Source organism: Podarcis liolepis, assembly GCF_965112155.1.
Source record: "Podarcis liolepis genome assembly, chromosome: 7".
Lineage (NCBI taxonomy): Eukaryota > Metazoa > Chordata > Lepidosauria > Squamata > Lacertidae > Podarcis > Podarcis liolepis.
In genome coordinates this window covers 85278930-85292861 of record NC_139561.1, presented here as the reverse complement: position 1 = coordinate 85292861, position 13932 = coordinate 85278930, and the positions used below count along the sequence as shown (strand labels likewise).

General features: G+C 47.1%; 1 protein-coding gene and 1 long non-coding RNA gene across 3 annotated transcripts in view; one reads left to right on the top strand and one right to left on the bottom strand.

Annotated features, from left to right (window-relative positions):
- The window catches only part of LOC310712592 (heterogeneous nuclear ribonucleoprotein U-like protein 1), a 28990-nt gene extending 27531 nt beyond the window's left edge, over window positions 1-1459 (bottom strand). For both annotated transcript variants that reach the window (XM_083515793.1, XM_083515794.1), the window contains exon 1: window positions 1141-1459. In XM_083515793.1, the coding sequence (XP_083371919.1) occupies window positions 1141-1444 (304 nt within the window). In that variant the 5' untranslated portion in view covers window positions 1445-1459. The remainder of the gene's footprint in view (window positions 1-1140) is intronic.
- LOC310712764 overlaps window positions 1-13932 on the top strand; it is a 274730-nt gene that overhangs the window by 24488 nt on the left and 236310 nt on the right. The window lies entirely within an intron of this gene.

Below are 13932 nucleotides of genomic sequence, written 5' to 3'. Positions count from 1 at the left end.
GAAAACTGCATATTCCTGCATTGCAGGGGGCTGGACTAGAATCAGGCATGTCCAACTCTTGAGAGACTGTGATGTACTCCCAATATAAAAAAACTGGCAGTGATCTACCCATTGTGCAGAGACCCATTGTCATTGGAGGGAGGAGGAGTATGCATGGGGTGGGTGGATTGCCCAGAGTTGAGGTTTTTTTTTAGGAGGGTAGTGCCCAGAATTCTTGAGCTTTTTGGGGGAGTTTTTTAGCTCCCCCCCCCCGCAACTTTTTGTATGTGATAAGGATCTCGAGATCTACCAGGATCAGCCAGGAATCTACCGGTAGATCACGGTCAGGGTCACTTCCACCTGCTCCAGGAGACCCCGAAGTCTCTTCAAGCATGAAGCAGCTGCACCTGGGAGGCTCCCGCCTGCCAGACACTCTCTCATGATGAACTACGCCAGAAAGGCAGAGTTGCAGCTGCGCCGGGGAAGGAGAACAGAGGGAACCAGAAAGCAGAGTGGCACCGTGCACGTCTGTGCTGCGAGACAAGAAAAGCCCCGCAGCAGAGCTTCACCAAGCCGCCAGTCCTTAGGCTGAACTCCGAGATCGAAGCGGGACCCCAGATCGACGCTGCACCGGGAGGCCCACGTGCATTTCCTAGGCAGCGGATGCACCGAGCTGCACCAGGAAGACCACATGTCTCTCCCGGGGAAGGAGAGAAACGGGTGCAGCGGATCCCCAGCGCGGATCTGCAACAGGAGGCCTGCCGTCCCCAGCACGGAGCTGCACCGGGAGACCCCCATGCCTCTCCCGGGGAAGGAGAGAAACGGGTGCAGTGGATCCCCAGCGCGGAGCTGCAACAGGAGGCCTGTCATCCCCAGCGCGGAGCCGCATCGAGAGACCCCCATGCCTCTCCCGGGAAAGGCGAGAAACAGATGGACCGGGTCCCCAGCGCGGAGCTGCACCGGGAGACCCCCATACCTCTCCCGGGGAAGGAGAGAAACGGGCGCAGCGGATCCCCAGCGCGGATCTGCAACAGGAGGCCTGCCGTCCCCTGAGCGGAGCTGCACGGGGAGGCCCCATGCTTCTCCCCGGGAGCGGAGGCGCCGATCCCCCAGCCTGGCGCTCCCCGGCGGCGAGGCTCCCGCTCCTTCCCCGCCGCTTACAATGTCCGTCCGGCAGCTGCTCCTGCTGGTCGGCGCCCGCTCCCGGCGCTCCTCCGCGGGCCTCCTCCGCTTCCAGCGCCGCCTGCAGCCGCTCGGCCAGCTCCGCCTTCAGCCCGCGGGTGTCGAGGCCCCTCCGGCCCAGCTCCTCCTTCAACTCGTTGACGCGCAGCTTCCGCACATCCATATCCCCCCCGCTCAAGCCCCGCCGCGGGGTCGCGGTTGCCCGGCCATCGGCGCTCCGTTCCGGGCTCGGCTCAAAATGGCCGCCGCCGCCCTCCTCCCCTCTCAGCGCCCCGCCAGCCATGCGCCGGTCTCTCTGGTTGGCCGGCCGCCCGAGGGAGGGATGAGAGGCGCCCGCTGATTGGCCCGCGCCTTCCCTACCTCTGCCTCCTCCTCCCTTTTCCCTCCGTCTCCCGCTCGTTCCGCCGCTTGTGGAAGAGGCCCGCCCATTGGACACGGGAGCGAGCCCGTCTACAAAGAGCTTCTTTATTGGCTAACGGTGGCTCGTCCCCTCACATCCCCTGCTGTAGGTAAAAGTAGTCGGAGGAGGGGAAAGGACTGATTGACGAATGAGGGAGGTTGGACCAACTTTTCAAGAACCAATCAAGAGTCCTCTTCCCTTCTGAGTTCTCATTGGTTGGAGTACGAATTTGTTTGTTTGTGGAGGGATTTTTCTTACTTTTCCTATTGGTTGAGCCCTCAAGGGGCTTTATGCTTGCCGACGAATGGCCGTCACCAAGATATTCCTTGCGGGTTGCATTTGTGTCTAGAGTTTCCATTGGCTGAGTTCTTGGCGGGAGGCATTTCTCTGGGTGTGTCTTTCTTATCGCCTGAGGCTTGGGAAGCGTCTTCTTGCAGATTGTTATTTCACGTCTGAATTTAATTCGTGCTCCCACCGTGACCCGCTTTCCTCTTTAGACGGGGGAAGGCGTGTTACGTAACATTTCAGTGAAAACAAATAAAGTTATATAAGCACCTCACACCACCACAACATCGGATGACGTAATCGTAATGTCATCCTATGACATCACCATAATAACATGATGTGGAATAATGAACATCAGATTGTAGAAGCACAAATGTTTCCCCTACCAAATAGCACCAGGAAAATCACTATATATTTTCTGGTTCTGCTTCGGTGCCTTCAATTTTATGTCCCATAAAAATTCCATCCAATATTCCCCCCTCTCCCATTTAATTCAGATTTACTGTTTCTGCATTGGTTCTTTTCTTATCCATTTTAAATGGGCAACATAACATGGGTATTTTGATTAGAATGGCACATCATACAGACGTTAAGCAAAACTGGCATGTGTGACCCTTTTCCCAATAAAATAGCCACACAGAAGCTCCTCCATAACAATAAGTTTTGCCTGTTTTTCCAGCAGGTTTGCTTGGAAGCAATACAGAATATCGTTTCATTGTTCTCAGACTCCAGTAGATGAGAGAGATGGAGACAATTACATTTAAGCTGGACTTCCCTCCTGTGTATTTGGACGATTATGAGATACGAAAGACCCAACTTCTTCAGACATGATTACACTTAGATCTGCAGTATGTAAGAACTGCAGTTAGCAGATCTTGTTCCTCATTAATCCTTAATAAATCTTCAGATTATGCAATCACCACAGTCTCATGCTTGTAGCGCTTTCAAAGTACAGGGGATATCGTTTTGTCAGTTTGTATTTCTTAGTGCAGAAAATATTGATCTGATGTGTATAGATTTTTCCTATTCTAATTAATTCAAGAGGGTTCTGGAAGCTTCTCTGTGTGAAAGAAACAAGCAGAAGGTTCCTGATGTTTGGATTATTCCTTCTGAGAAGCTGAGTACAGCTGGCTTAAACTGGTTCTGTTAATTTGTGGGTGAACGTATCAGACAACACAGCAATTCTTCAGACAGCTCTTGTTTATTCACCAGCCAGAACTGAACTGAAGGGTTCAGCCAGCCTGCTTATATAGAGCTCCACTACAACGCAACAGTAACAACTTTCTGTAACTATCCAATCACTGAATGTCACTTTCAATTCCTTATTTGCATGTGTGGACCTGAGTCGGTAGGAGAAAATAACAGAGGTCAACCAGAGAATATTGAGAAGCAAAGCAGCTAATAAGCTTGATTTTTATTAAACTTTATTAAAACTGTTGCAACAGGGTCCTCTCTCACCACATGCAGGAGGGAGGAGGAGCCCAGAACAACGGTGTACAGTGGTGCCCCGCAAGACGAATGCCTCGCAAGACGGAAAACTCGCTAGACGAAAGAGTTTTCCGTTTTGGAGGTGCTTCGCAAAACGAATCTCCTATGGGCTTGCTTCGCAAGATGAAAATGTCTTGCGAGTTCCTGCGGGTTTTTTCCCCTCCCCCCCTTTTTCTAAGCCGCTAAGCCGCTTATCAGCTGATCCGATAAGCCGCTAAAAGCCGCTAATAGCGCTAGTCCGCTAATCCGTCAATGGGCTTGCTTCGCAAGACGAAAAAACCGCTAGACGAAGAGAATCACAGAACGGATTCTTTTTGTCTTGCGAGGCACCACTGTACAAGCCCTTATACATATAGACTCTTTGGAATTGCCACCCTGTAAGCTTAAGGCCCCCCTTCATGGATCATTGCCTTGTGACGAAGGGGCTTGAATAACTCCAAGAAGCAAGAGCTATGCCGTGCAGGGCCACCCAAGACGGACAGGTCATAGACAAGAGTTTAGACTAAATGTGATCCACCTGGAGAAGGAGCTGGCAAACCACTCCAGTATTTTGCCAAGAAAACTCCATGGTCATAAGAAAAGGAGAAGCTTTGAGAAGAAAGTGAGAGTTTCCAAAGCATGCTCTGGTTCATGGGGTCATGGAGAGTTGAACACGACTAAGACGACTAAACAACAAAGCTTAATACATCATATATACATCACAGAAGGGGCAGTCTACAGCAGAAATCCTGTCTGGCAGGAAACCTGTTGATGGGTTTACCTGGAGATCCTGGCTATTCTTTTGTGATGATAAATACTTAATTCCTGAGTCCAAGTCACAGGCTCACTCTATTCATACCCAAATGTACCCTTAAGGCAGGATTTGTGAGCACAGAGACAATGAGGAGGTTTTCCCATTTCCTTTTTTTTAAATAATATTTATTAAAAGTTTAAGAATTAAAGAGAGAAAGAAAAAAGAAAGAAAAATAAATAAACAATACAAATCAATACATTACAGTACATATAAAAAAGCAAAAGACACAATACATCAAAACAAAAACAAAAGCAAAAACAATTAAAAACATATCCAATATTTCCATATTTTTATCTTTCATTAGCTTGTTTCATCAACCTCCTCACACCTCCCTTTTTGTGTTCTAGTTATTAATTATTTCAGCAAATCCTTTCCATCTTTCACTGTTTTCTATCATTTAGTTATCTTAATTTATTTTAACCTTATCTTACCATTAAAACCCTAAAACTTATTTATACTTAACTCCTTATAACATTTCTACTAAAGCCATATAATTTCATTCCAACATTTTTCTAACATTCATTAATTTTGCAACATTTCTCTAAATAATCTTTTTTAAAACTCCCCCCCCCCCCAATCTTCTTCCACCGTCTCTTCTCCCTGGTCTCGGATTCTGTCAGTCCTTTCTATCAATTCCATATGGTCCATCAACCTGGTGACCTTCTGTCCGAGGCTCTTAACTATTTTCCATGTCCCTTCTGCAGCTCTTCTTCATATTTATAGATGTACTTTACTTTATCTTCTGCTGATCTTGTTCTTAATTTCCTTCCTTTGGCACTGAGGAGTAGATCTCGGGGAAACTCCAACCTAACAATGTCCTTATTCCTTTTTGACAGGTCAGCCCATTCTCCATAATCAGAACTAAAGTCCAAAAGATATTTCAGAGCACCAATCTCCCCCTGACCCAAATCCAAATCCCAAAGGCCAGAACATCCCTGCATAAGAGGATCTATCCAACTTTCCTTCTCCAATCCAAGTGGGGCTCCATCCCACCAAATCTGGCTTTCTCTATATTCAATCGTAAAAGGCAACAGCTTATGTTCATCAAATTGCCTCTGTGAGGCTGGGGCTCTCTCCACTTGAATTACTTGAGGTTCAACCACAACTTTCTCCTTCGTCTTCTCCACAGCTTGCCATGTCAAAACAGATTCCTGAATCAAATCCTGAGTAGTTTCTGCATAGGTATTCACTTTTAGTCCCAAATCAGTCATTTTTTGTCCCAAATTGTCAATTTTAATAATCATCACGTCCGTCTTCTCATGAAGCTGTTCCAGTAAAGCACTTGTCTTGCAAAATGCAATCACCAAGACTTCTTCTGTCAACATTATTGTCCAAGGTCAATCTCTGATTCTCACGGTCTTTAATCTCTACAGCTGGAAAATTCCCCAGCTCCACTCCTGCAACAGTTTCGAAAGCTCCCTCTAGAGGAAACAATTTCTATTTGTATCCATCCTATTAAGCGCAGATCCAGCAACAAAGTTAGTTAGGATTTTCAGTTATTTTTTTACTCCTTTTTAAGTGCAAAAGGAAACAATGGAAACAATATATTTCTCTTATTTAACAATCTGTCAACATACGTTTTATTCACAGTCAGTGAACTTTCCCAAAACATCAATCTTACTGGCAGCCCGTTCCCAGGTTCGAAACGGTGGTAATTTATCTTTCTTCACTCTCTCTCCTGCAGGCTTGAACGATCTAAATTTTCCCCCCTCTTCTCCTTCTTCCAAGGGGGGGTTAGTAATTTTAGCCGATGGAGATTTAATCCTTTACAAAAGACTTTCTAGGCTTTAGCTTGCAACGTCTTTGCTTCAATCTATTTACAAAAGAGGAAGGCGGACTTCCTGTTTGGAACCTTCCCGTTTCGATGCCAAATTAAGATATTTAGAGATCCAATTTTCCGTTCTACTCACGGGTAGTTGTTTAGAGTCCAATTGTCCACAGGAAAAAGTCAGCGCTCTCCGGCAACAGCAATGCAGCTTCACTCCATGAAAGAAGCAGTCAATTCGAAGCACCGCTCATCCCACGTCGCTCCGGATCCCCGAAACCGGGTTTCCCCGCGAGTAGGGGAGGCGCAAAAGGTGCCAGCCGAATCCCACGTCCACAGGCTTCTCCCGCCTGTGGTTTTTAGTGGGTCTCCGCCTCGCCGTGGCGGTCCAGGCCCTAATTTCCTGATCAGAGGAAATCCGCCATTGCCGGAGGCGCTAACCCGGAAGTCCTTCCCATTTCCTTCCTCCTTGCAGGGAGACAATTCAGGTCAATTTGGGGAGAATCAAAATGGTTTCAGGACTATTTTCCTATACTATTTCAGACACATGGTTTACATACTTATGTATGTTTTTGCCTTGTAAATTTATGAACATTTAATTTATATATTTGAGACTTTAAATTCTTATAACAGTAAGTTTAAATTAAGTCTGCTGCAACTGGATTTCTTATGGACAGTGCCAATCCTGAATGTATTGGATCTGGATGAAATACAGTCGAACCTCTGGTTACGAAAACTTTGGGAAGTACGTGCGGCAAACCCAGAGGTATTTTACTGTGTTTTTCCACATGCGCAGAAGCGGTCCTCAGGTTGTGGAAACCTCGGGATCCGACCGGACCTCCGGAACGGATCCTATCCACAACCGGAGGTACCACTGTACAATTGCCTCTGGTCTATTTTTTGGGAATCCTGTAATGTGTTTGAGTTTTTACTCTGCTAACTATACATTGGAATCTACTCTGGATCAACATTGAGTAGTATTCAATGACACATTTATCCTTGCTGTGTCTTCAGCACTGTTAAATGGGACGATTCAATAATTAGGTTGATGAACTGTGTCTGGAGCAATAGAAATTGTTCAATTTGTGAGCTGTAAAGCCAAATGTAGAGAGAGATGACTCATCCAGGAAGATCTCCTGACGACCTTTCTAAAGGCGGTTTTAAGGGTTATCATACCTGCGCAGGTGTCCACAGTCATTTGGGTGGTACCTAAACTGTCTCTACCATTCTCCAATTGGATGATTACTGGACCAAGTTCAAGTTCAGAGGTATACTAGGGTAATATTTGGTAACATGGCACCCTGAGCGAGCCCAAAATTTGGCACCCCAAAATATATCTTCTCAGTGATGGATCTTCTCAATTTTGCACTCAGTGCCCTGTGCAAGGAAACAACTTGCACTGCCATAAATACAATGCTGTTACAATTAGTAACGAATGCCCTGGACATATCCGGAACACCGCTGTCCCTGACAGTGTCTGGGTGGAAAGAGTTGTTTTTTCAAAAAGAAAATCTGGACGTATGGCAGCCCGGAAAAGACGTTGGGAAAGATTGAGGGCACAAGGAGAAAGGGATGACAGAGGACGAGATGGTTGGACAGTGTTCTCAAAGCTGACAGGATGAGTTTGACCAAACTGCGGGAGGCAGTGGAAGACAGGAGTGCCTGGCGTGCTCTGGTCCATGGGGTCACGAAGAGTCGGACACGACTAAACAACAACAACAATGTCAGCAGTGCCATTTTTGCTGACTTCCTCCAAAATAGCTCAAAAATGGCAAATTGTTTTTGCAATTTTGCAAAAAAGAAAAAAAGAAAAATCTCAGCAACTTTTCTGTCTGGATTTTAACGGTTTGAAGTACGCCAACCCTACCTTAGCAGCTTGGGATCAGTTTACTTGAGGGATTGCCTTACCAGTGCCACACAACACCCTCTCCACACCTGGAAGAAAGTGAGTTTTTCGCTCGGCAGTATCTACACTTTGGAAACCCCTGCCTATTGAGATCAGGCAGACACCTTCACCGTACAATTTTTGGTGACTCCTAACAGCACAAAAGGTCCGTATAGTAAAAGCTATGGTTTTCCCAGGAGTGATGTATGGAAGTGAGAGCTGGACCATAAAGAAGGCTGATCGCCGAAGAATTGATGCTTTTGAATTCTGGTGCTGGAGGAGACTCTTGAGAGTCCCATGGACTGCAAGAAGATCAGACCTATCCATTCTGAAGGAAATCAGCCCTGAGTGCTCACTGGAAGGACAGATCCTGAAGCTGAGGCTTCAATACTTTGGCCACCTCATGAGAAGAGAAGACTCCCTGGAAAAGACCCTGAAGTTGGGAAAGATGGAGGGCACAAGGAGAAGGGGACGACAGAGGACGAGATGGTTGGATAGTGTTCTCGAAGCTACCAGCATGAGTTTGACCAAACTGTGGGAGGCAGTGGAAGACAGGAGTGCCTGGCGTGCTCTGGTCCGTGGGGTCACGAAGAGTCGGACATGACTAAACGACTAAACAACAAGCAGCACAAACTGTCGACCAGCAGAGGGCAGCTGTGTCATACACAGATCATCTCAGGTTCCAAATCGATTCCAGGCAGCATCAAGGCTACGTAACACATTCGCAGCTTGAGATCCTTATTTCCCCTGCTGTGTTTCATGTTACATATTTACGGTTCTGCTGCTTGCACCAGAGATGGGATGGACAAGGATATATTTCACCCAACCTGTGTTACCTGTTTGGTTTCCCCACCCCTGAAACCCACCCTTCCCAAACCAATTCAAGGAAGCTGTAATCTGGGTATGCAAAACAGATGAAATGTGCACACCTCAGGCCCCTAAAGTAGCCATGATGTGGGGCAGATCCACACTATATGTTTAAAGCACATTGCTTAATACACACCCCACCCGAATCCTGGCTGCTGTAATTTCTTATAGGTGCTGGGAATTGTAGTTCTGTGGGGGGGACTACAATTCCCAGGATTCTTTGGGGGGAGTCGTGTGATTTGAATGCATGGTACGGATCTGCCTAACTTTTTTCAAAGAGGGCCAGATTTGATGAAGTGAAGGGCCGTGGGGGCCGGCCAAAGTTGTTGAGCTTGTTTTTAGGATTGAAGTTGTTGAGGTTTTTTACCCCAGAAAGTAAACTGCCACAGGGGCTGGACTGAACTGACTGGCGGGTCGGATTAGGCCCCCGAAATGGACTTTGGACATGCCTGGCCTAAGGCTTTGAACCAAATCAAGCCATTGAGTCTCCTGATCCTGATCCCTTGGCACTGTAGAATATGAAAGGTTGTGGGTTCGAATCCCGTGCTGCAGCGAGTTGGACTAGAAGACCTCATGGTCCCTTCCAACTCTACAATTATATGATGTGATAGGAATTTTATGGTCTTAGAAATATGGTAATGTTCATAACCGCACGTACATAGATCAGCACAGGAAGGCCAACCTGGAACCATTTTGATTCCTAAACTGACCAAATATTTTCTCTGCAAGGTCAAAGTGGGAAACCTCCCCATTGTCTCTTTCCTCACAAATCCTGTCTTAAGGGTATGTCTGTGTTTGAATAGGGTGTGAGCCTGTGACATGGCCCAGGAACTAAGTATTTATCATTACAAAAGAATGGCCAGGCTCCCCAGGCAATCCAATCAAGCAACCTGCCAGACAGGAGATAAACAATGACAGGAGAAAAACAACATTCAAATTTCTGTTTTAGACCGCCTTTTCTGTGATGTAGGTATGATGTATCTGAGGGGTGGTCTTAGGTTACACCCCTTCTGTGATGTATGTGATGTTTCTGGGGGTGGTCTTGATCTACAGGGTGGCAATTTCAAAAGTCTTTATAAGGCCTTGCACACCGTTTTTCGGGGTTCCTCCTCTCTCCTGCGGATGAGGGGAGCACCCTGTTGCAACAGTTCAATAAAGATCAAGCTTACTAGCTGCTTTGCTTCTCAATATTCTCTGGTTGACCTCTGTTATTCTCTCCTACCAATAGGGAACCTATGTAAGGACTCTGTATGGGCTCTTGGATACCCCATAAGGGAAAAGGGCAATTTTTGTTTACAACAATGATAATCCTAAGACCCAGGCTCACACATTGCATGGGAATGTCTGCATTTTCACACAACCTTTCTCACTCGCCGCCACCCCCCCCTTTCCTTTAATTTTGGATGCCCTCTTTCCCAACCCATCTCCCGCTCTCCTTTTCAAGACTTCTGGGAGACAGAGAGGCATTTGTCTGCTTCCTATTGGGGAGGGGGTTTACACGCTGTCCACCAGGCTCTGGGGACAATTGCAAAATAGCTTAATCTTTTTGCCCCAGATGAGAGCAGATGCTTGTGGTGAGGCTTCTCCTCTCAATGGCCGGCCTTGTTCTCCATTACTCACTCGAGTCGAAACGGTTACAACAGGCAAACCCTGAATGTGCCCATTGATGGGGTTCGCTCGCCCTCTGCCTAATGAGGTGGGGGCAAAGCGTGGCGCCACTCCAGCACTGGCTTTCGGGAGGGCTTTCTGAGCACCACGATGCTGAACAGTTTACATGGCAACCTGTTCAGACCCAAAATGGAGCCACATCTGCACCATGCATTTAAAGAAGCATTAATGTACCACTTTGACAGCCATGCATTCTCTCAGAGGCTCTGGGGAACTGCAGTCTGTTAAGGGTGCTGAGAGTTGTTAAAAAGCTAAAGGTAAAGGACCCCTGACAGTTAAATCCAGTCGCAGACGACTCTGGGGTTGCGGCGCTTGTTATGTACTGAAGTTCTCACCCTGGGCCAGCAGGGGGAGACTGTAGATAGTTTTCACTCAGGTCCACATATGCAAATAAGGGGTTGAAAGTGACATTCAGTGATTGGATAGTTACAGCAAATGGTTACTGTTGCGTTCTAGTGGAGCTCTATATAAGCAGGCTGGCTGAGCCCTTCAGTTCAGTTCTGTTCTGGCCTGTGAATAAACAAGAGCTGTTTGAAAAATTGCTGTGTTGTCTGATATGTTCACCCACAACTTAAGAGCGCTCATCTCGCTTTAAAGGCTGAGGGAGCTGGCATTTGTCCGCAGACAGTTTTTGGGGTCATGTGGCCAGCATGACTAAGCTGCTTCTGACGCAATGGAACACCAAACCAGAGCAGCGTACGGAAACGCCGTTTACCTTCCCGCTGCAGCGGTACCTATTTATCTACTTGTACTGGTATGCTTTCAAACTGCTAGGTTGGCAGGAGCTGGGACAGAGCAACAGGAGCTGACCCCGTCACGGGGATTAGAACCACCAACCTTTCTGATCAGCAAGCCCAAGAGGCTCAGTAGTTTAGACCACAGCACCACCTGTGTCGCGAGAGTTGTTAGGAGACTCGTATTCCCCTCACAGAGCTCAGAGTGGTTTAACAATCCCTCTTGACAGGGAACTCTGGGAATTGTAGTTCTGTCAGGGGAATAGGGGGCCTCCTAACAACTCTCAGCCGGGAGTTCGAAATTCGCCAGGCACTAGGCGCATTTTGCACCCGGCTATCAGCCACTTGCGACCAAGCGAAGATGCCCAGGCACCAGGATGGTGCGTGCCTGACATCTCCACCATCCCTAGATGCCTGCCTGGGGATCTTTGGATCTTGACTGTTTTCAGCAACACATCCTGTAGAATTCTGTCTGCACAATCGGATTGAATTTCAGGAACCAAAAAGTCACATTGAAAAATACAACTTTTGAACCGCCTGGCCCCAAAATGGCAACTAGGCATTCCATTTTGACGACTGCAGCCCTGGTTTAAGGAGCCATTTGGCACCTAGCTTATATATCTGAGTTCCTAACACTGCTCTCAGCACCCTTAAAAAACTACACTTCCCAGGTTTCTCTGGGGGAAATCGTGACTATTTAAAGTGGTATCATAGTGGTTTAAATGTATTTGGCTCTAAAAGTTTTGTCCAGGCCCAAACAGAGAAATTTCTGCTGCCTCAAGCATCCAGAATGCCTTCATTCCAGGTACAGAAGCTGACCTGACTGGGTTGGCAGCTGAGTCTTACTTCAGTATCTCCACATCTGGCGGGCAAGCACATCTGGAGGTCATTGCATTGAAAGTACCTGGGCAGTACATCCACTCCTTACAGCGTCTTAGCTGGAACCCAGGAAAGGAAGGTTGAATCTTCCCCAAAGATAAACTTTGCTGTGTTTCCTGAGAAAATAAGCATTGCTTAGTTTCTTCTAGGAAGGAAAAGAGCTGTACTGATCCCATGCAACATCTGTGTAACAGCTGCAAAAAATTATTGTAGCTACTAATTCTTTTAACTGGAGATGTCAGGCATTGAACTGGGCACCAAATCTATGGCACCATTTGAGTTTTGATGCTCTCCTTCCCTGTATTTCCCCCAACCCACTCCTTGGAAACAAAATCTACTTCCAAATTTATCCTTTTTTTTTTACAGGAATGTTTTATTCATAAGCAAAATATATCACAGAGCATTCTCTCAATCTCTCTCTTTCGCTCTCTCTTTTACTAAAACAGACCTTGCCCTGAGAGGAAATGTGTTTGTAGAAAAGACAGGGCGTGGGGGGAAAATAACATTTCATATATAGCATTTTCTTTTTTTAAAAAAATTATATACATTAATATATATATATATAAACATTTCATTAATAAGAATCTCTAGGGCAGGGGGAATAGCGGACTGTTCTGCATAGACTTCAGTGCAGGAGGCAGGGAGTGAGAAAAGCCTTTGATCTGAACATAAGTCACACTTGGTGGCCAAGAAAAATTGTGGGGGTCGAGGGAACCAAAACCCTACAGAGCCTTTTGCAGAAAAGCTTTTTTTGCCCCCAGAAAGCCCTGCCTTTTCTGTCCCAATCCAAAGAGAAGACAGATGGCTATCAATGTGCTTTAGCAAGCAGAACGGAAAACATGGTTTCACCACGCCTGAAAGGTGGCCACCGAATTGAGTCAGAAGGTGATGAGCGGTTTCTTCAAAAAGAGGAGGAATGTTTCTATAGGGTGGCAGTGTGTCCCCCAGATGGAAAGGCAGGGAACCCCGTTAGAAGGGGAGTCTGCCATGCAGCTTTAAAAGAGCAGGAGACAGGAGGGGACAAAGCCTCCAACATTTCTCCGATGAAAATAGGGACGTCCTAAGGAAAAGCGAGATGAGCGCCGCAACCCCAGAGTCGGTCACGACGGGACCTAATGGTCAGGGGTCCCTTTACCTTTACTTTAAGGAAAAGCAGGACATTCCGGGATCAGATCAGAAACCGGGACAGCTTCTGTACATCTGGGATGTCCCTGGAAAACAGGGACACTTGGAGGGTCTGAGAGAAGTGTGGGACCCTTCCTCTGCCAGTTGCTCCACCCTACCCGACTCCAAACTTCCCCCCTGGATGGCCGGAAGTGAAATCAGCCACCCCAGACTACATGGTTGGGTGAGGGTGGTCCATGTCAAGGGCAGTGACAGGAGAGGGAAAGGCTCAGCTCCCCTCTCCCACCTGCTCTACGCTGACATAACCCCAGGGGCAGCCAAAATGGTGGCCTCCAGAATTTGCTGTACCCCAACTCGCATCAGCTGCAGTCTACATAGCCAGTGGTGAGGGGTGATGGGAGTTGGAGTCCACAACATCTGGAGGGCTGTTCGTGCCCTAAGCTAGCCCCCTTTATGGAAGGCTGGTGTAAGATACGGGCCCCACTGCTATGAGGCCTACGGACAAGATGGTGCCATTCCAGTGTAAGACTCCACTTCCTGGTTAGTCCTCCTTATGCCTTGAGGCTACAGGTAGAGGCAGGGATTAAGAGCTGCTTGCAAGTTTTTCAGTTTAGCATAGGCTTGGTAGCTTCAAAAAAAGAGAAAAAGAAATCCAACGGAAGAACTGAAGAATAAAAAACTGCTCCCCCAAGGAGATGTTTTTGTGATAACACAAGCCTACCAAGCCAGTGCATTTCACACAAAATTGAACCTAAATCCTGGGGAGAATATTGTTAAGTGTGAATACATGGTGAACATGCGAACTAGGGCAGCTTCACTGTTTGGCGTCTGCATGTTTTGATTTGCTCCAAGCACGATGGGGCTTGTGGGGTAAGCTGGCCT